At 37.1% G+C, this 23,764-nt stretch overlaps 1 protein-coding gene across 1 annotated transcript in view; it reads right to left on the bottom strand.

The window, feature by feature from the left end:
• LOC137496960 (serine/threonine-protein kinase polo-like) overlaps positions 1–23,764 on the bottom strand; it is a 91,557-nt gene that overhangs the window by 57,452 nt on the left and 10,341 nt on the right. Inside the window, exons 4-6 of the mRNA XM_068225150.1 lie at positions 12,407–12,502; positions 10,394–10,596; positions 8,851–8,958 (exon numbers count right to left, since the gene is read on the bottom strand). Coding sequence (XP_068081251.1) covers positions 8,851–8,958; positions 10,394–10,596; positions 12,407–12,502 — 407 coding nt within the window. The remainder of the gene's footprint in view (positions 1–8,850; positions 8,959–10,393; positions 10,597–12,406; positions 12,503–23,764) is intronic.

Genomic DNA, 23,764 nt, shown 5'->3' on the forward strand with positions numbered 1-23,764 from the left:
AAATTCCTTTCCTCAATCCATTTAGACACTAGGTCTCTTCGTAGACTGAACAGGTAGCATGACACCAACAGTTCACAGCACAGTCCAACAAAATACAATTTGAAGCATGTAAATGTGCTGCTTTTGAACTCTCTTCCTTTCTCAATTATTTTGTCCTGAGACGCGTAAACAGTGAGAGTTCGGGGTAGGAAATTCCAGGAAAACAAAACAGGAGTCAGTGCAAAACCAAGGTTTGTAAGCTGCCATCTCAGTAACGCGATTCAAGTTTTGATTTCTTTGTCTAACAGACATAAAAAAGAAATAGCATTTAGTAATGCAAAATTTAGGATTCAGTTTCATTGGGACACCTTATTTCTAAGGACTAGAGCGGTCAACATGGGGGTCTTCCCGCTTAGATCAATGATTACTCAAGCAACAGATAAAGTGCTTGGCTAACTGGATCATAGGACAACTTTGCATCTAACTTAGGTTGTCAAGTAGTATACCAGGAATACATTTTCTTTCTCTCTCAATAACAGACAAATAACGTGGACGTACAGTCCCAAATTCTGTGAACTCGTGTTTAAAAAATTCACCATCATGCAAGTTAACATAATATATGCGTCAAAGACAGAGACAAAATCAAATGTGCAATTACCGTATTTACTCGTGTGTTAGAACCCCCTGGCTTTTCGAGACTAAGGGAAAAAAAAAATCTCACATATAAGACCCCCCCCAACGTAATTCGTCGGAGAACAATGATTCCGCTTCGAAACGGGTACAAGTCTTATTGCAGCTCTGACGACATCGCACAAATTTGTGAATAGTTTCGTCCGTACGACCTACGCAATGAAAACTAATCTATCAGCTTCATTGTCCGTACTGATAATTTGAATGGGACTCCAACAACCCTATAATTGTACCATATGTATATATCTTGACATTAGTAATAATAATAATAATAATAATAATAATAATAATAATAATAATAATAATAATAATAATCGTATGGCCTCTGCTACCATGTGCAGACATTTCAATTTGACGCCATCTGGCTGTCTTTAAGGGTTACAAATTTCATGTTGTTGGTCCGTATTGAACTGAGAATAACATATAAGTAACAACACAGTAAAAGTTTCCACCTATTCAATACAAAATATATTCACAATATTTTAAAATTACATGGAACTAGTTTCGACCTATGTAAGGGTCATCATCAGCCATATCAAAGCAAAGATCACTCTTGACGAAATCGTAAGAACATGTTAATTTTAACAGTAAGATTATTATGGAATAACAAGTGAATGTGGTAAATGAACTAAGATGTTAGTATGGGTCAGGTGAGTAATAGCTAATAAATATACAAGGAATATACATAAGAGGTTTGGAACAAACTATAAAAGGGGGCTTAGTGTTGTAAAAATTATATAATCATGGAAAATAGTAAGTCCTTATAATGAAGAATGCAATGTGAAATGACACACATAAAATTATATATGGCTTAGGAAGAGTGGTGATGGTTTGGGAGGGGGGGGAAGAGGGCTTAAGGTGGGGCTGAAGGGTGCGGGAGAAAGGGTAATTGTCTCAGAAAAGTACCTTTGATTAAATTTAGGATTGAGTTTTGGTTGGCTGCATTATTGTTTCTGAGGAAAGTGATAAATAGGTCGAAGAGTAATGTTGGGTTTCTCTGAGATTTCATTGAGATTGTGACTGGCGTTAAAGTATTGGTCAAGGTGTATGTAGTAATTTTCCATTATGTCGAGTAAAGGGCCCTTGTTTGCTAAAACGAGGATGTCCATGTTTTGTTCGATATTGGTGAAATTATGGTTATAATCTTGCATGTGTTGGCCGATGGCTGAAAACCTGTTGTATTTTATTGCGTTAGTGTGCTCGTGGTATCTGATATTGAAGTTTCTACCGGTTTGCCCGATGTAGGTTTTTCCACAGGTGTTACATTTGATCCTATAAACTCCTGATTTTAAAAAACTGCAGGTCCTGTTGATGTGTGAAGTATTGTGTAAAACGTTCATGTTCTTATAGTTGGTTTTGAAGGCTATTTTAACGCCTTGTTTCTTAAAGATATTGGTTAACTTGTAGATATCATTGTTGAATGTGAAGGTGGAAAATGTTAGAGATTTAGTTGTTTCTTTTGAGGGTAGTTTTTGGGTGATATTTGTGTTTATTGATTATCCTTTCTATAAAATGGTCGCTGAAGCCGTTGAATTTTGCGATTCCGCGGATTGTGTTGAATTCGTTCTTTAGATCTTTCTTGGACATAGGTATGCTGAAGGCTCGGTGAACTAGGCTGTTGTATGTGGCTCGTTTGTAGGACTGGGGGTGCACTGAATCTTGGCGAATGGTGGAGGCTGTTTGAGTGGGTTTTCTGAATATTTTGTAACTGAAAGAATCTGAGTTACTAGCAAACATTTATTTGGATTACTTGGAACATTCCTACATTATAGACCATATCAAAGGACTTGATTTATGGGTACGCTACGTTGATACGTACGCCATAATTGACAAGGATCATAATGACAGTTCTAGCATTTTTCACACGTTGAACACCTTAGACCCCAATATACAGTTTACTGTTGAAGAAGAAAATAATGGTTTGATTAATTTTTTAGACGTGACCACAACTAAAAAAGACAACCAATTTCACTTTGGAATTTATAGAAAACCCACATTCACCCAACAACCATTCATAGTAACTCCCTACACCCCGATTCACACAAAAAATCAGCATACCACAGTTTTATCAATAGAGCTTTTGAAATCCCGTTAAATAACAAAGAGAGAAACAAAGAACTAGCCTTTATTTGACAGCAGGCCCTTATTAAGGTTTTAATTTAAAAACCATTAACGGATTAATTGCCAAACGCAAGCATAAACTACAAACAAACTTAACAAAACAATCAGAGCAAACAAAAAAGTACGTAAGGTTCACCTTTAACAATCCCAACATTTATGCAATTACCAATTTATTCAAGTAGCATGATATCAAAATAGCATTCTCAACGAATAACAATACAAGACATAAGTTTTTCAACCACAATAGGGTCAATCGAAATAGCGAGGAGCGGTTCCAGGATTCAGGTGTTTATAAACTGACTTGCAATCAGTGCAAGGCCACATACATAAGGCAATCAGGACGTAACTTCACAATAAGATACTTAGAACACGTCAATGCGGAGAAACATAAAAGATTCTCTGCAATGGGCGTACACATGAGTGAAACGGGCCATAGATTCACAGACATTAAACAAGACCTAACAATTCTCAATAGGCTAAACAAGGGAAGATTAATGAACAGTCTAGAAAATATTCATATACTTCTAGACAAGGCATTTAACAGGGACAAGAATTTGAATGAAGTAAAAGAACAGAGAAATCCCTTATTCGAATGCATATTGAGATACATTGAGTTATTACGAAGGAAGCAGACACGCCCAGCGCACACTTCAAGTAATCACAAGGCCGAAACGTCACAAGCAGAAACCACCTCCCCGCCCAATATAGCAAATGACGACACGTCCGCATTTCCCCTCCCTCCTAACCAGGCTAACTCACGAACTACAGCACACAGTTACAATACAAGGTTGAAGGCAGCAGGATTAAACCCACTCCCATAGCACGGGAAGTTAAACAAACACGCAGGGCAAGGGTAAGTTCATACTTCCATACTTTCCAACACTCAAAGACTTATTATCAGTCACGTTTTTCAAATTCCAACTAATAGCCCCATTTTTTTTTTTTTTTTTTTTTTTTTTTTCCGCCCCCCTGCTGATTACAGGTCGTGATACAGACAATCCAACTTTTCTCAATTCAAACTACAAATAGCAAACTTCATATTCGAAACAAGCCACACCTCTCCACCCCACAGGAGATAAGAGACGTGAAAACACCGGATGCCTTTTTAAGGAAACTTTTTACCAACAGTTCAACAGAAATACTTCACACAGTGCATACAAGTTCTGCAGTAATCAACGAACTTACGGAAAATGTACAAGACTCATAGTGAACTATATTTTAGTCCATCAGTGTTTTTAACATTAAGATTTTTTAATAATAAGTCATAGTTTAACTAACAATTGCCTTTAATGCACCCCCCCCCCCCCACATACATACACACATGTACTACTAGCACTTGTTAGTAAGGTTTTAAGAAAATTTTGAGACTGTTCTTAGCTAATTTTTACTTTTGCCAAATGTAAGCAGCTGATGATGAATGCAATGCATTCGAAACATGTTCTGAACTTTTAATTTAATGTCTATTGAAATAGCCTAAGGCTAAATAAAAGTGAAAGTATCGATCAGGTGGATTCTTGTTCTTTCTAATTAATTAATTGGATCATATAGTCGATACGGATATGAAGTGGATAGTATGTAACATGCCCTAGATAATGTAATCTTAATCATAGCTTCATGACATAGATGTGAATATATTGTTCAGCTGAAGATGACCCTATGTAGGGGGTCGAAACCGCTACTGTAGCATAATAAGTGCAATAAATAAGTATTGATAGGTGGAAATCCTTTCCTATTTCTAATTGTGTAGTTCGTCAATACGGAGATGAAGAATATAGATTACGATACTAAGCAGGTTCACCAACAGCTGATGACCTATTTACAGGTCGAAACCGGCACTGTTTTAATGTGAATACTAAATATTTTGTAAATTAAAGTATTGATCAGGTGGAAAACTCATCCTTCATACTTGTGCGCAATGAAGAGTCGAATCCATGCGGTACATCTGTGTTTCGTAGTTAAGAAATGCCCGCCTCCGTAGCGTAAGTCTACTGCAGCTCTGGTGATGATGCACAAATAGGTGAATAAGCCTATCTTCATGTCCGACCTGCGCATTGCAAGCATGCATCAGTCATACTATATGTCTGTGTTTTGTAGTTAATAATGTCCGTCAGCGTAATGGTCAGCACAATTAGTTGCTGTTCTCGGGAGTCTAACTTAGATTCCCGGTACCATACTGCCAGAGATTTACGAATGGAGGTGTGTAAAAAGAGCTGTACCACCTCGGGATGAGGAAACTAGTTTACTTTAGTTGAGAAATATTTGCGGTTGTTGCTATTTATACAGCAGGCGCGATCATTAACAAAGGAGTCGTTTAATATATCGTAACTCAGGCCAATATAGGTATATATTTCGAGAGAAGCAAGTTTAAAACGTGATAAAAGCTATCCGATTAAAACGATTGTTTTACTCGCCAAGGTACCTAACAAATGATAATCTTATATCCCCACGTACTTTAAACGATTTTCGGATACGCCAAACAAAACATACGAGGGTATGCATGAATAAAAAGAGACAGCAAATGTACAAAATTAAACATTATGATAAAACGCATTACCGCCACACCTGTAGATATCCATAAATGGGGTTTATTTTCCTGTTATTTATTTTTATCCTTTCCGTCGAGGAACTTGTGGCACGATCAGGGCGATAATATACCTAACCTAAACAATGTGCTCTGTCTTATCACATGGACAGCTGTTTACATAAATCCTGATGTGAAAAATGTAGAGAACAAGCATGAAATGTACTTAAAAATAAGGGTCTGCATTTCAACAGCCGCAGTTATCATAAGAATGTTTCCCGTCACCATGTATTACATTCGGAAGTACAACTCGTAACATACGCTAGTTATCAACTGATGGTTTGGCATGCCTTCTACAGCGCGGCTTTATTAGTAAGGAGTGGCTTCTGCTACATATACACCAACTGGGAATATCAGAGACCATCTCCAAAAATCACTTGGGAATAGATTCACACCGTTTAGATTCTATAGTCAGGAACAAAATTAATTTTAAAAGGTTCAAAAAGATGGGACCTTGTGTATGCTCTCCATTGCAGTGCATGGATCAAGGAGAATGAAGCATGGCTGACGCGACTGACGAGATGGCAGTGAAGATGACATCACTTGGAATTCCGACACGCCGGTAGCAGGGCAGGGAAGTTGGCAGCACAAGGCGATAATTCAAATGAAAGCAGTGATCAGGTTTACTGTGTGGTAGGCCTACTGCTGAACTGACAGACAAATGACTGGCCATTATGCTCTTTTGTATCAATATTAAATTATATGATAACACGATTCCCTTATCCCTTTTTTCTACGGGGTCAAGTATGAAGTGAGACGAATCTTCGTAGCGTGTTTTTATGGCCGTATGCCCTTACCCGACGTCCTCACTACGAGGAATTAATAAGATGTAACGAATGACGTGATATGAGTAACTACAACGTATTTTTATATGTACCGTAGGCCTAAAAGTCATGTTCACCATTTATTGTCTTTTTACGTTTAGAAATACTGCCTTCTAATGGAAATAGCCAGTATAACTTAAATACATTCTAAGTTTGTTAAATAATAGTATAGAATGTTTACATGTACAATTATAGCTCTTTATAACCTAGAAGTCGTGTGTTCGCTGCACAAAATGTTAAGGTTATCGCATATTGGACCCCCCTTTACTATTTCTGGCTGTAAAAGTTTGAAAAAAAGGGGTCTAATACGCGAGTAAATACAGTATTCACCATTAAATCCAAAATTTTCAAAATATGCATTATGCATGCAGTTTCTCCCAATAAGGCCAAAACATACAGACATGCCCGAAATTTTTTTTATTTTTTTTTTGGAATTGATCAGTCATAACAAATATTTGCAAAGCTTCAGAAGTATAACCACCCTATTTAGGAACACGCATTTGCATGAAAATCCGGGCTCTACTTATGAACCTCAACTGAAAATTTTATCTTATTGAAAAGTGTTAAATTTTTTACATGTAATCCTTTAGTTCTTATCCATTAATTCATCATATATGTGATTTCAATACTCACAGCAGGAGTATACAAGAATGTCACGTTGCTTATGAACTTCAATTGAATATTTCACCTTCATGAAAGTGTTGCATTTTTACATATATCCTTTAGAGTGTGAACACTGTCAAATTTTGTGTTGTGTGTGTTTATAATTGTATACCTTTTGCCCTGCTCTTTCAATCGGCTGAGGATGGCACCAAATATGCATCAAAACCGGTCCCAAATTGAACATATTGTAACATAAGTTTGTGCAACTGTATATCAGTGTATTGAATAGGTGGAACATCTTAACTCTTTTTTTAACATTGTGATTTTAAGAAGAGCAAGACCGATACTTCACAAATCAGCACCATTCATGATGCAACCTGCTCAATACATACCATCCCGTACCCCCTCCATTCTGACAAAGACCTTTCAAAAATAAAAGTAGCACTCAAACTGTCACACATTCACTAGCTGTGGATGACTCCTAGTCCAGCGGGGCCAACTTCTGAGAAAGTTTCTAATGTAGATTTTGAAGTAAATTTCTGTGGAATCTATATTCTCATTCTCAGATCTTTTTTCATCTTTCGGGCGTTCCCCTCTTTTCCAAACTCATCCGTTAGAACAATTTGGGCAGTAGTGACGAAAGATCAGAAGATAAGAAAGTATCCAGTTTGTTTCAAGAACATATCATCCAAGTCATGAATGTTTTGTCAACAACTTATGGACCACATCATAGTTAATGTCTACATTTCTCAACGCCTCAATTTAAGAAATTCTCACTTCTATGTGAAGGATTTAATCCAACCAGGTCTATGTGCTGTTTCAAAATAAATGTAATATGCTCTTCACTTACAATGAAAAAGCATTTCAAACAAGACGTTCTCTTCAAGAAGCACTAATTTTTAAGAATTTTATGAGATGTGCAGTGTTTTAATACATTTTCAGCCCCATGTCATGAATGCAATTTCTTTAATTTGAAACCACATGCAAATGCACATCTTTTATATTAACTGATCTAAGGAGTGCTTCATAATAAAACTGAGGATTCACGCACTCATCACCAAATTCCTGTGTAATGTTTTAATGTGACATTCTGTTTTAAGAAACATTAATTTTAACATGACATACCAATGTTTTTAAGGGACATAAATTTTTGGTCATCTACATGAAAGTTCATTTGTTTTTAATGTATATTTTACGTATGTATTAGTTTATAAGAGAATGATTATTGTTTACCATAGTTTGTCAGCTGATGATGGCTTAAATAAGCCGAAACATGTACGGACCAATTGTTACTAATCACAAGCAATTCAAGTTGACCAAGTAATATAGGTTGACCTTAATTAACATTTCATTTTGTGGAATGAGTTACTTCGAGTCATCTACATCAAAGTAGTGCACGAGACCGAATTACTGTAACTCATTTTCAGTCAAAATATATCCCCTGCTATGAATATGCATTTCTCTATGGGAATTTTCTGATTAAGGGGTTAGAAAGGCTATAGATATATAAAAAGACCAATTTATTTCCAAAACAGATGACTGCAAAAAGAATTTACTCCACTGTTATTGCATAATGCATTAAATTTTTCATTATGTAGTTTAACAACATAAATGTTGCTGTATGTATATAGAGTACTTATGCTTTTTTTTTTTTTTTTTTTTTTACATTTTTTTACATTTTTTAGCCTCTCTGTACGATACCTTGGATTAATCTCCAGGTCAAACAATATTTTGCATACAACTTCTTATATCAATGTATAAAAACACACAGCAATATAACAACTTGGGGCTGAAAATGTTATTGGGAGATTCAACTTTAATAACCTGTAAATATTACATTCAAACAAGTCTTACATCATTTCTAGGAGATTGACTGCATGAATCATAGTATTTCACAGTAGGGTAATGCAACAATCACCAGAATGGTGAGCGAGAAGTACGTGTCAACTTGCTCTTAAGTCATTCAATGTCTTGTTAATCTAGGAGTTTAACTGCAGTAAAACTGAGGATATCTTAAATATTTCATCTTCAATACAAGACAATATATATTACCTATATTATTTATCTCCCTGAAAGGATTCCTTGAGAGTCCACTTCCAGCTGCAGTAAACCTTGGAGCCATTGTCAAGCACGACAACGGCAACTGCTTGGGAATGTAACCTGGAACATGTCGAATTAAAATAAATGTAATTACTGGTATACACAGTACATTTCTGAGAAAGAAAAAAAAAAAAAAAAGGACAACCAGTACTAAATCAACCATTCCCAAACACAGAATACTGTAGTCGCAAGTTACAGTTTCTATTGTGTCAATCACATACTACCAGGTAGCCGGTTGCGGTAAATTAGTTAAAAATTAACTTAAAACATACATGTACCATAATGTAACCCAATCTATAGATCAAAACACAACCTAACTTACTCTTTACAATAGTTTCACTTAAACATGGGTAACTAAAATGTTAGTAAAAATGATGACATGACATTAGTACCTTTTCTATTACAGTCACTTCCGAATTGTAAATTTTTCTTGGCAGTTTTATGGGCTGTTCTGAAGATTTTGGGAGTTATCCCTTTGTCATGGTCAAAATCTTCAGTAAGAGAGAGCTCCAACATTTTCTTTTCCACGAGTTAGTGGTAGCCTTATTATCAGAATTAATTTTATGATCATGGAACCTTTTTCGTAATGGAGTGATTTGAATTTTTTCTTTTAACCATTTGCACATGGCCCAGAAATATTCCATACCTCCTTTGTTTCTGCCCGGGTAAAAACTGACTATTTCAACATATTTTACTGCCAAGCCTTTTATTTTTCACGATTAACCAGGAAAGGGCTAGGAGTGGGAAAGAAGCAGCCGTGGCCTTAATTAAGGTACAGGTCCGGCATTTGCCTGGTGTGAAAATGGCAAACAACTGAAAACCATCTTCACGGCTGCCGACAGTGGGGTTCATCTTCAGCTGCACAACCTTAACCGCATGGCCAACTCAGTATGGTTTAAAGTTTTAGATTGATACCATCTGAGAAGTTCTAGAACAAAACTTTGTTCTTGGAAAATACTGTGCATTTTCTTTTTGCAGTTATGTTATGTGTGTTTTTGACAAACAGAACCTTTCAAGTTACATTAACTGAGTCGACACTGGTAAGAAAGGCTTCCTTCTAAACAAATAACGAGTATGGCGGATGACAGGAGTAAAGAACAACCCAGGAAACCAAAGTCCAGCAATGTACAGCTTTGTTTGGACTGACGCCAACACTAAAGACAGGTTGTGATAGAGAAGAGTTTGTCATGTCGCTAATCCTAACGTAAATGGAGAACTCCTCAAATTACCAAACTTTGGAACTCCTCTTGTTAACTTAAAAAACTTATTTTTTGTAATAAAATGGGACTATAATCTCATCTAATACTCTGTAGCAGCATTGATTCAGGTAAAATCTAGCATTAACTAACTGAAATACATTTTCACATTATGGTGCATACATACTTTATGCATTTATTTGTACAGTATGTCTACTTGAGTAGTCACTTGTGGATGCAAATCCAGGCTCGATCTATGTAAGCTGAGAACTAATAAAAAGCTGTAATAATGTGGTTACCAGACAGGAACTCCGAATGGAGAATATCCTCCACCTTTGGCCGAAGTTTGGGTTCAGGCTGTAAAATATCCCGAATAAGTTTGACGGCACAATTGGAGACCATGGTTCCACATGGCAGTCCGTACTGGCACCTCTTGATCCGAGAATGTAACTCCTCTGGAGTCGTAGCCTCAAATGGTGGTTTACCAAATAGCAAGATATACCTGGAACATGATATTAAAGAGCTAATACATGTCATTAACATGATCTGTCCTTACAACAACATTGCTGTAATAAAAGAAACACATGGCTTCAACTGTAGTTTTATGGCATGCACTCCTCTACACACTGTCCTTTTTAAATATGATGATGATGATGACGATGATGCTTGTTTAAGGGGGCCTAACATCTAGGTCATTGGCCCCTAATGGTACGAAATGAGACGAAATGTTATGACAATTTAAAAATCCCTAATCCTCCACTGACCAGATTCGAAAACTTGAGGATGAAGAATGAATGGTTTGATATGAAGTTAAAACAATCAGTTGATCCGACCTGCAATGCCCCACATTCCCAGAAACTAGCATAAAATAGTATTACTGACCAAAGGACTGCTTCTAAAGCACAATACTAATCAATGATACAATCAAAACGGGTCCAAAATCCAGGTCATCGGCCCCTCATAATGGTACTTATCGCTAGGAAAATAGAACCATGGTATTTGTCATGATGCGGTACTAATCAAAAGTAGCGTAGACTCCTAGTATTCCACACATTATGGTACTACTCACAGGTAGTGAAATTCACACACTGCAGTGCTATTTACAGGCAATTATATTATATTGGAAATCATTCCGTATTGACGGTTTTCACTTTACAAAGGTAAAATTAAGTGTATCCCTCTAATTCAAAACATCATATAATTCCATCATTAGATGGAGTAATCGAATTCAAACATGTTTTTTTCACTCAAGATGGCTCAAACGAGCCAAAACATGTCTGAATTTGATTACCCCATCTAATGATGGAATTATATGATGTTTTGAATTAGGAGGATACACTTAATCTTACCTTTGTAAAGTGATTTACAGGTAACCCAAACCTATGGCGTTCCTTACATAAGTGGACTAAGCACAGGGATCCACACTATCCCATGGTGTTCGTCACACAGTGGGTACTAAGCATAGGCAAGGCAGAACCATACTGTCGCTCAACCCATGGTGTTGCTCATATAGGGGTACGAATCACAGGTATTGTAAAATGCATCATGAGCCACACACTGTCGCTACTAATCACAAACCTATTTTTGTGCCTTACATAGTGGTACTACGCGCAAGTAAAAGTGACCCATGGTGTTTCCTGCGTGATAGTAGTAATTACAAGTAGTTTCATGGTTCTAATTTTATCGTCCCTTGGTCGCCCCTTTTAGTTGCCTCTTAGAACAGGCAGGGGATACCGGGATGTATTCTTCGTCTGCGTTGTGTGTTTGCTCCACGAGTGCTATTTTATTTCCCTCAAGTCCGCCGGCAAGCTGCCACCTGGGACGCGCCAAGTGGGAGTATCACCTCTCCCCTTGCTACGCCAGCGTAGTAGGTTCGTGGCTTTTTAAACAATTGAACATACTGTGGGCATAGAAGGCAAAGGTATAAAGTTCAATAACAGCATACGACGATAATTCGGTCTAAAGGTTTGAATGCTTATGAAAAACCATGCTTTGTATTGAAACACCAGGCTCCAACCAATCCTCATGGATTATGAGAGGCTGTGCAGTGATCCTGGATCAGTATCGCTTCCCAATGCTTTGTGTCGTGCAGTCCACATAGTTGCCCTCGTCAAGGCAAATGTAGATGCCATGCACTATGAGTCAGGTACCTCAAATACAAAAGCTCAAATGTAAACTCATGATCATGTAAGTTCTCTACCATACAAAACCAGTAAATTATTTTCAGTTCTTGTTCCCAAATTCAGTACAAGCCCCACCACCACCACCACCAAGAAAACATTTTATAAAAGGAAATTATATAAATAACTTACAAAATACAACCAATTGCCCACACATCTACTTCAAAACTGTGCCCTTTTCCCATCAACACTTCAGGAGCAATGTAGTTGCATGTTCCCCATAGGTATCTGGAAAGATAAAATTACAAAACTATAGGACATACTGTACTTAGATACCATGTAGAAGTATGTAGAAAGCAAAACATTCTTACACTGACACACTAAATTGCAATAGATTACATTGATTGCAACTGATCTACAATATAAGTATAGAATACTAAAAAACGTAGAAGTTCCATTTAAATGTCTGCTTTCTATAGTAATGAATATGATCAAGTTACATATTATATGCACTATTTATATGCTTATCAATCTCTAAAATAAATGGATCACACATCAGAATACATATCTATTACCACTGGTTTAGCAATGTAAAGGCCATACTGTAGCACCGCGCTGTCACGTAAAGAGGGGAATAGTTTCCTCCATCCACCCAATCAAGGAAATAACATGCCTGTGCCTTGTACTTACAAAATATGTGAAAATGTTGAATTAATGTAACAGGTGAGATGAATAACACCTGTAATCGTTTCATATCTCCTAAGTTAGGTTTCTGTAATTTTAGCATTAGTTTAAAACTAATGTGACATACAGTCAAAGCAAAACAACTATTTTTCTCATCTATGTATCCAACAAATAATTATTATGCATTGATAAAATATGGAGACAATGAATGTACAATATATATATTTATACAAGACTAAAATCCCACTGTTGGCAGCCCTATAAGTGGTTTTTTTGTGTTTCCAATTTTCACACCTGGCTGTAACTTAGTTAAGGCCAGGGCCACTACTTTCCCAACCTTAGCCCATCCCCACCTATTTGTCACTGAAAACTTTTGATGTGTTAGTGCCACAATAAGGCATTGGCATACCTGACCGCCTGCCAGGTGGTCTCGGACCATTCATACACAGATGCCTGGCAGGCAGTCTAAGTAGAGGTAGTCTGCAGCAACCATTTCAAGGCTTCTTTCCATAGATGGCAAGACATGCAGTACACTATTTGAAAGCTGATGATCTGCTATCTTGACGTTAGAATGAACATTGTAGATTGCATCACGCCGCAGGCAATCTGTCTCAAAGTAGAGTGATCCCCACGTGGTAGTCAGCACAAATGGCCAGCTGTAACAAACCTCATATTACGAGCAATTAAACAGCCTATATTACATGATAGGAGTCAATAATCTGGCATATGATACAGCTTCCGAAAATGATTTAGGTTTATTTACTAGCAGTGAAATTGATAGTGTGATAAAAAGTTCAACTGAAGGCAAGGACGAGTTCGTAAGTGACAGTAATGATGAAACCAAGCCTGCCTCCAAAAAGGAAGACTTCTGAAATTGGTGTAAAACAGCTGATAAACCATCCAGTTTTACAGAACGTTCTGGAATAATTCCCACCATAAACAGGAACCTCCCACCCAACCCCTTCCCCCCTAGACATTTTTCAACACATGGATCACTTTTTATGGGATGAAATTGCTACCAAAACAAAGTCTGCCAATCAGTTTTTCAAAAAATCGTATCTCACCCAGTATGAGTCTATGGTTTCCCCACATCAGATGAAATAAAGGGCTAATTTCACAATTATGAACTTGGATTTCCCGCCTAATCAATACTTTGTTTCTGATGTATGACGGCAGGTCAAGAAGTATCTACAATTTTGCTCTAATTGTCTTTAGGTTGGCTCTATATCATCGTGTGCTCACCAGCTGCTAGATGACACCGTTTTCTACTTCTGTGGTAGGTTTCAGGATTATCAGATCAGTACAGCTTGCACTGTTGCAACGTAAAGGCGGCCGCGCCACTCTGTTTGCACCAAGAACGAACAGCGTTCCGTAATCCACTGTTTGTGGTCTGAGGGTGTACCACGAGTCGAAATTCACAGAACAGTCACTCATCTGTTATTCAGGATCATATCACGCGCTTGTTCAATATTGGTATCAGTTACGGCTGCAGATGCACGCCGGATTTTTGCACATCCTTCACGCTCGTGCAAACCCTTTTGAACGGTTCAGTCCAAGGGTAAACACTTCGCTGTAGCAAAACATTGTCCCCGTATAGTGCTGAAAGTCTTAGAGCCAACCTAAAGACAATTAGAGCAAAATTGCAGATACTTACTGACTTGCCTATGTATTTACAATACAAATACATTTTTCAATACTGGTTTCGGTCTCTATTAAAGGCCATCGTCAGCTGCTGAAGAACTTTATTTGATAAAACATATGAAGCAATATTAAAAAACACTACTCATTTCATAGTCTTATAATACAGTTTGTAATAAACTTGCATCAGATTAGAGCTGTAAAGTTTCAGGTCTAAAATTATGGAATGTGTCGAGTACGTAACACGCTCCTAAGCGAATAGCTGGATACAACAGCACATTCCAACACAACTCTGAGCCAGCTTCCAACAGAACACAATTTATGTAAACCAAATCAATAGATGTTGTCACCATTTTACTTCAACAAAACATCAAACAATTAAACCCACAAGACAAAATGATGTTGACAAGTATGCAATTATAGTGATAAGATTTATTTTTACCAAAGTTTGCATCATTGAAAGTTAGAAACTTCATTCTGTTCCGTACTGAACTGGGATTACAGTAAAATGTTAAGGATCCACCTTTTCAATACAATGAACATGAATACATGTTAAGGATCCACCTTTTCAATACAATGAACATGAATAAATATTAAGGATCCACCTTTTCAATACAATGAACATGAATACATATTAAGGATCCTCCTAAACATTTTCATTTTACTGTAAAGTTTGCAACATTTAAAAAGTGCACCTGTTTTAATATAGAACTGTATAATTCATGAAGTGTTTGTAAACAGAGCATCAAAGCCATACCAGTGACATCATGGTATATTACTAGAGATCATGAACCATATACGCATTTACATTAAACATTTTTAAAAATATTTATATAAACCACTATCAAAAATCCAATCCCATCCATAATCTTAATGAGGTCCAAGAAAAACAAACATCCTGGTTGACAACAATCGAGAAAGATCTGAAGCAAAGCTCAACGAAGTCTGCCGCAATACACATTACTAGTACGTCCTCCCAGCTTTCCGCTCACTCTCCCTCCACTCACTCACTGTTTCCCCCCACCCAACACAATATCAGAACAGTCGCCAGTCAGTGTGGAGGTCAACACCGACCCAAACCTATCTAAACAAGCACAGGGCTGGAGGAAAGAGGAAGTGAGTAACATTTTACAATTCTTCATATTATCTTTTATTTCTACTTCATATTTTTGTTCTCACACTGCTTTTTGGTTTCACTTTTGTATCCTGGCTATACTTGTAATCTCTACAAAGAAATGTAACGGATTTTTATAACTTCACTCGGTTTCCGGAAGCACGACAAATATAACAACATATAACCGTCTTCACAATTTTAAGCAATTCCTCCAGTCAACCAACAGTTTATTAAATACGGTTGGACCCACACCTGTTACAACTAAATTCATTCAAGATTGAAGCTATGTACATTTTAAACAGATATTCATTGCATTTGTTAATCATATTTCACCCCCAGGTTTTTTATGTATCACTTTTTGTTATGTCCTATGTAGATTTTAGACACACCATATCAAATGGCAAACTTTTACGGAAGAGGTGGACTTTACACAATTGAATTTTTAGAATTCTATCTTAGAATATAAGCATTATTCAATAGAATAGATCTTATGCATTCCAGAACAGTCAAATGAACTTTTAGACCTGCAAATTAACCACTCTAATCTTGTTAGGATTATGAGAAACATCTATCAAACTTTGAGAAAATTGACACTGAAAAGAAAAGAAGTAACGTACGTTCATATGTTTATTTGTTGTACTTCAAAGTGTAATAATAATAATAATAAAAAAAGAGCTTGTTGGTTTATTTTCTCCATGTGTGTTTAAAAGAAAAATGTCTTGTTTTTTTTGGTATGCATGTTTTAAAAGAAAATTAATTATTTGGTTTTCGGTGATTTTATGTATAAATCAAGGGTTTTCTTATGACTTTTTAGACATGGTGTACTTGCACGTGCAAGGTTTGTAGGATGCTTCGAGGAATTTCTGGTTGCATCAGTTTGGAAATTTCTTGAAGCCACGCGCGGTAATTTGGCCATAATAAAACTATTTGCTATTGGCGAATGCTAGAAATGCGGGCGTGCTCATTGGTTGTTTCGCGATTTCACCACTTCCGGCCCTGGCCAATTGTCCATAGCCAAGCTCGTTCCCTCCGCCGTGTAGTTTTGACCGGCGATGGGAGAAGTTGTCTCCTCCATGTGATGGGTCTCTTGCCCGCCCCCCTTCCAGGTAAGCGCTATCTATTTCTTCTTTCGGGTAGTAATTTTCAAATGTAGTTTTGAATTTAATTTTCTTTAACCTCCGGAGCTTACCTGGTTTTCTCCCATTCGCCAAATTTAATTTCACGTGACTTAGCCCTTGCGGCTATATATTTATCGATATGGCCAACTGTGGGCCAAGTTTACACAATCTTCCTTCTATCACGCAGACTGATACCCTTCTCTTTACACTCTCGCGAAAGATTCTTGAGTCTGACTTCTTCTTGCTTGTTCTTCCACCGAGATGTTCCGTGGCTTCACATCCCTCATTCCCACAACCTTTTTCCTAAATGATGTCCTTTCTTTTATATCCTCCTCCTTGATACCTATTTCTGCCAAGTCATTGTGCACCTACGTAAGCCATCCCGGTTGTTTTTTCCACTTTTCCTGCAAAAGAAGTATCCTGTTGGCCAATCTCTCAGGTTCATTTTATTTTAGAGGCAGTTCCCTTTCCTTTTTGGCTTCATAAATTGTTTTAATATGTAATATTTCAATTCCCCTTTTCTTTGGTTGTAAATTGTATAAGTATGTAAATTTTAATTTTCCCCAGGGAAGCGTCTCTTAATCCAGTTTCCTCTTAGTATTTTCTCATTCAGGACGAGCTCCTTGTTCAGAAGCGTTTTTGAAAAGGTTTCCTGAACAGGCTCTGTGCTAAGAGGTTTATTATTTTCAGCTTTTCCTTCCTTCTGTCTTATTTGTGAGCGTGTACTGTTACTTTTCAATGCAGTTAAGTTGTTAAATTTACTAATTCATTCTGTATGTTATTTTAAAATGAGCATTGTGAAGTTCAGTGTGATGTTTCTTCTTAAATTTATGCTAACATTAACTTGTGCCATTGATGGCTCCAATTGTAATTTCCTTTTATTATTATTATTATTATTATTATTATTATTATTATTATTATTATTATTATTTGGTTTGGTCCGCCTCCGTATCGTAAAGTTTAGTGTTATTAGCTGCCGTCCTTGGGGGCCCGGGTTCGATTCCCGGTAATGCCAGAAATTTAAGAATAGCAGGAGGGCTGGTATGTGGTTGGAATGGTACATGCAGCTCGCCTCCATTGGGGGTGTGCCTGAAAAGAGCTGCACCACCTCGGGATGAGGACACGAGTTTACTGTATTATTATTATTATTTGGTAAGTTCCAATTGTAATGTTATTTTTATCATTATCATTATTATTATTTCAGTAGATTGTATTTGAACTGAGTCACCGCAAATTTTGTTTCATCAGCAATGCCAATACCTTCTCACCGCCTGGGTATGGTCCCAACCGCTTCCCATCTCCGTTCCTTAGTCGTCATGTTACCCAATCTGATATTTATTTTCTGTTTTCATGTGTTGATCGCCCGTATGTTTTTTATATTATTTGATCGGGTCTGAAAATTATTAGTCTACCTCATTACTACAATTATTATTATTATTATTATGTTTTAATTTTGTGTTTGTGTACACCGGAAAGGTTACAAATCTGATGCATGTTTGTCACACACTGTATTGTATTAAGACTTGGAAATAAGTAGTGTTTTTAATATTGTACAATGAAACCCCTCAAATCCGAACTAATTGGGGCTGTGGCCTGTTCGGATTAGCCAAAAAATATCCACTACATAATAACCAGCCCTCATTAGGGTACAAGACTGTACATTCAGCGAGTCAGGCTGGCGTGGCGCAGGACGAGCAAGATTAGTGACCTTGACATGCATGCAGCTAAAAAAAAAAAAGAACACTACCCCAACAGATTAGTCAGCTCCTGTCAGCTGTTCTGTTCATTTCTGCTGTCACTGCACTGCTTAATTTGTGTGCTGTTTTTGTTCAAGTTGCATTGGAGAGTTGCTATAGTACCCCTGTGCATAAAGGAAAGGGTGATAGACAAAGCTGAAAATTACAGACCAGTTAGTTTGACATGCATTGTATGTAAGCTTTGGGAAAGCATTCTTTCTGCTTATATTAGACATTTTTGCACAATTAATAACTAGTTTGACAGAAGGAAAGGTTATTCCACTGAAGCTCAATATGTAGGATTCCAGCAGGATCTAGCAGATATCCTGGATTCAGGTCAAATGGACTGTATCGCGATTGAGCTGTCTAAAGCATTTGATACGGTAGATCATGGGAGACTACTGGCAAAAATGAGTGCAACTGGACTAGGAAAAAAGAGTGACTTAATGGATGACTATATTTCTAGAAAACAGAACTCAGAGAATCAGAGTAGGCAAAGCGTTATCTGACCCTGTAATAATTAAGAGGGGAATTCCTCAAGGCAGTATTATTGGACCTTTATGTTTCCTTATATATATATCTATATATTTAAATCTAAGAATTTCATTTTTGTCTGTATTGAACTGAGAACGTAAGATAGGAAACTTAAAAGGGTCCACCTTTTCAATACAAATAAATGTTATAGCGTCGAAACTAGTTCCAAGGTTAAATAAATATATGTTGTAAATAAACTATATCTATATAAATAAAATAAGAGTTTTGTCTGTACACTGCTATGGTATTTCTGTATCAGTCATGTCCACTGTAACCAGGAAATGCACTTTTTACTTTTTTTTTTGTGCTATGGGCTTTAAGTCGCACCGACAGATAGGTTTTATGGCAACGATGGGATAGGAAAGGCATAGGAGTTGGAAGGAAGCGGCCATGGCCTTAAGGTACAGCCCCATCATTCGCCTGGTGTGAAAATGGGAAACCACGGAAAACCATTTTCAGGGCTGCCGATAGTGGGATTCGAACCTACTATCTCCCGGATGCAAGCTCACAGCCGCACGCATCTACGCGGATGGCCAACTCGCCCGGTCACTTTTTACTTTTCCGTAATTTCTGTCTGTATGTATGTACACGCATCACGAGAAAACGGCTGAAGAGAATTTAATGAAAATCGATATGTAAAGTCGGGGTATGGACCACTACAATCTAGACTATAAATCATTTTATTAACTCTGAGTGAAATGGTAGTTTAGGGCGAAGGCCTAAAATTTAATTCTAAAATATTTATTTTATTAGTGGTCTTATCGATAAATACTACATAACTGAAGTTATATAGAATTAAATTTCCGATCATTTATGTCTTTACCGTACCGGCTATGATAACACAGATATTCATGAATTTGTATTTTTGTTCCTAAATCCATATCAACGCAGAGCCACGAGAGAATGGGTTAGCAGAATTTAATGAAAATCGGTATACGCCTGTAGAGTCGGGGAATAAGAAACTACAGTCTAGGCTATAAACAATTTTATTCATCCTAGATAAAACTGTAGTTCAGGGGAAGGCGCCTAAAATTTAATTTTTAAATACGTATGTTATTGGTCCTATCGGAAATTACTACATAACAAAAGTTATAGAGAATACAATTTCCGATCATTTGTGTGTTATTCTGTTTTACCGTACTGACTATGATAAAAGTGGTATTTCAGAGTCGGAAGAAAACTAAATATGAAGGCCTACAATATCGAAAGCTCATAAAATTTATCAGCAGTAACTTTCCATTGACCATTGTTTGTTGTAATGTTCTTTGTCTCTTATACTTCCACTCAACTCCAATAGGTGGGATTATTGCTGCGTACCAAGTATAACAACCTGACTGAATATTGGCGGGAAATGCCTGGGGAGTTAGAAAACTTCCTTCTTTAGCATGCCATTCCTCTGCTTCATACATTTTCTGATACTGCTGGTACGTAACATACTGGTTCATTATAGTATTCCAGCTATTCGATCCCTACTCTGATGCACTGTTTCGAATGAGCAGTGTGCACACTTAAGGCAGAGGCTCACTTAGCAGCAGCAGTAGTAGTAGTAGTATGACCTGGTCTAGAATTACAATTTAGACCTATTCCAAATTATAGCACCACATTTCACTAAATAACTCAAAATTCAACCCGGAAAAGAGCCGTTTCTTAAGAAAAGCTTCTTCCGCTTCATTTTTATTAAATTCTACATTAATTTTATTCCAAGTTAGCAAGTTGCCTCCAAGTCAGATAGATTTTTCCGCCGCCAGTGTACTGAACTGAGATTTTCCGACTCATCGGGTACTTCTAAGAAACAGATTAGTAAAAAGACATAGTTTTTGCCCTGGGACTCTGCACTATTCGACTCCCCCCCGCCCAAAAAAGACAGTGTCCACGGCTGTCTGCGGCTTGGTCATTCCAGCTCAGGAACTTTGGACTGTTGGGACCGGCAGCGTTCGTTAAAAGTGAAAAAATGTGTGGTTTTTATTTGATTGACTATTTCAAATGAAAGCATTGCTTTTAATCGCACCATTCCTACTGACATAGTAATGACCTATGCTCATTTCAGTTGGAAAACCACTAAGACAGTCTTTCTGAGGATGTAAAAAGGCAGGTGGAGAGTGTCTACCATTATAATGAAAACTCCCCAACCTGATTGTGACTGATGGTAGGCAACTGGGCATACATTTACAAAGAAAATGCCCTTACCCAGTTTTCATATGAGAAAAGACGTTTGGTGAATTCCCCGTCACGTTTCTAGGGTAACGTTAAGAGCTATGCAATTTAATACAATCTTGCTCACAACGTGTACACTACCTAACCTAGAATTCTGTATACAAAGTAGAATTCCGTAGCGAAGCACGGATACATCAGCTAGTCTATGATATGTGTAAAGAAGTGAAATCAGGGATAAGGCTGTTTGCAGATGATATTCTATACAGAGTAATAAGTTACAAGAATGAACAAGTGCACAATGACCTCGATAATATTGTGAGATGGACAGTAGGCAATGGCATGATGATAAACGGGGTTAAAAGTCAGGTTGTGAGTTTCACGAATAGGAAAAGTCCTCTCAGTTTTAATTACTGCATTGATGGGGTGAAAGTTCCTCTTGGGGATCATTGTTAAGTACCTAGGTCTTAGTATAAGGAAGGATCTTCATTGGAGGGATCAACATAAATATGATTGTTAATAAAGGGTACAGATCTCTGCACATGGTTATGAGAGTATTTAGGGATTGTATTAAGGATGTAAAGGAGAGGCCATATAAGCCTCTGCTAAGACCCCAAATAGAGTATGGTTCCAGTGTGTGAGACCCTCACCAGGATTACTTGATTCAAGAACTGGAAAGAAAAAAAAAAAAGGAAAAAAAAAATCCAAAGAAAAGTAGCTCGATTTGTTCTGGGTGATTTCCGACAAAATAGTAGCGTTACAAAAATGTTGCTAAGTTTGGGATGGGAAGACTTGGGAGAAAGGAGATGAGCTGCTCAATTAAGTGGTATGTAATACCAATATAAATGGTCCGTTATTGGACATTATAAATTTTCCAGCTAACTCATTCCTGGTTGCCAGCGTTTTGCCTCAGTGTGCTAAGTTGGGCTCTTCAGTTGGTACATAGCACACCCACCAAAACGCATGGCTAGTGCATACCGTGGAGGCGGAAGACTGGTTAAAAAAACGAAAGTTTCCGGGTAAATTGGAAGGGTTGGCAGGTATGCACAAGTTTTGCCATCTAACAGCCTTCTCACAGCTGCAAAACTGCTGCTGAACTTAAAACACTAATTGCTGATGCAGTAAGGAAACCAATGGTGAAATTATCCTCCCTTCACAACCTACAGTATGTGTGAACATTTCCTCAGTTCGTAGCAGTTTCTACAAACTAAGTACATACTTCACAAGTTTTACTGTTTCTTGTTTATTGTGTACAATTTAAAATGAATTGATAGTTTACAACATATTCTGTAGTTTTGGAGTTGTTGCGTTCTAAATCAAAAGTTTTAATTTAAGATTATTCGTGTGGAACTTTGTCCCACTTTGTCTGGGAAGTTGTTGATCCTTTCAAATAAATAATAAAATTAAATGATACTTGTATTTACGCATTGCGCTATAGATATGATGTACACCACTCCAACTGTCATTAGAACTGTCACCAATCAGCCAAGTAAACTGAAAAATGTGGTTTCTGCACTAATTTGTCATTTTGGACATCATTTTTTCCCCTTCTCACTCCCAAGTCGATGGAGGTTGAACTTTTACTTAACACTTCAATGGAGCCATCCCTCCAGTGGACATAACAAGAGCCATCCAGTCCCCGAGACCGGTAAATTAAATATTTAAAAAATAATTTCTGTTTCTATATTATGTACATATGTTTTAAATTAAAATATAATTAGAGAGGATGTAAATTACAATCACTTTCTTTTTAAAATATTGTTCACAACAATACTGAGTTTTTGATCACAGTAATAGATGCCTCATACTTATAAATAGTTCACATATTTTTACTGTTAATGCATTGGTGACGGGCTATGAGAATTCTCGTTTTTATGGATCTCGTGTTTCCTTGATCCCTGCTATTATCTGGTCGTGAAATTGTAAGCTTTAAACGGAGTTGTCATGGAATAAATAATATAAGGCTACTATTGCTCCATCTTTTTTTTTTTCTTTAAACCTTCATAACTAAATAATATCAGAAATGTCGAGCTATTCCTTGGAGCTTCAGTGCAGCTGTCAACATAGTGCAGCGCATGCAGTTGCTATCATATGAATATTTGTGATGAATTATGTGCAGACCCGTTATCAGATGTACCTATGGTTATCAAATGTAACTACAGTGAATTAGATATTTCTAATTATGTGAGTGATTCTGACAGTGCTTTTGGTCCTATGTCAAATCATGGACAACAATCTTGTGCGTTGGAATTCAGCAGAGACTAGCACTTGTATTAAGCATGTAGTAGGTATAGATACATAGTCAGCGGCTTCTCGAAAGATAATCCAGTTCATAATTTAAAAGTTTGAGGTTGATATCTAGAATAGTTTTTGCGTTACATGAATTTGAGTGCAGTAGTGTAAATCAGTTCTTGCAGGCTTGAACCATCCAGTCAACAAGGGTAGTAGCCCCCGTTAAGACCCGGTCACCAACGCGTTAATTCTCAGGCTGGAAAAGAAACTATGCATGTGTGGCTCCTGCACAGACATTTTTAACCTGTTTATATTTAACCCAAGAACTAGGGCATCTTTCTGG

The sequence above is a fragment of the Anabrus simplex genome, chromosome 1 (genome assembly GCF_040414725.1).
Source record: "Anabrus simplex isolate iqAnaSimp1 chromosome 1, ASM4041472v1, whole genome shotgun sequence".
Classification (NCBI taxonomy): Eukaryota; Metazoa; Arthropoda; class Insecta; order Orthoptera; family Tettigoniidae; genus Anabrus; species Anabrus simplex.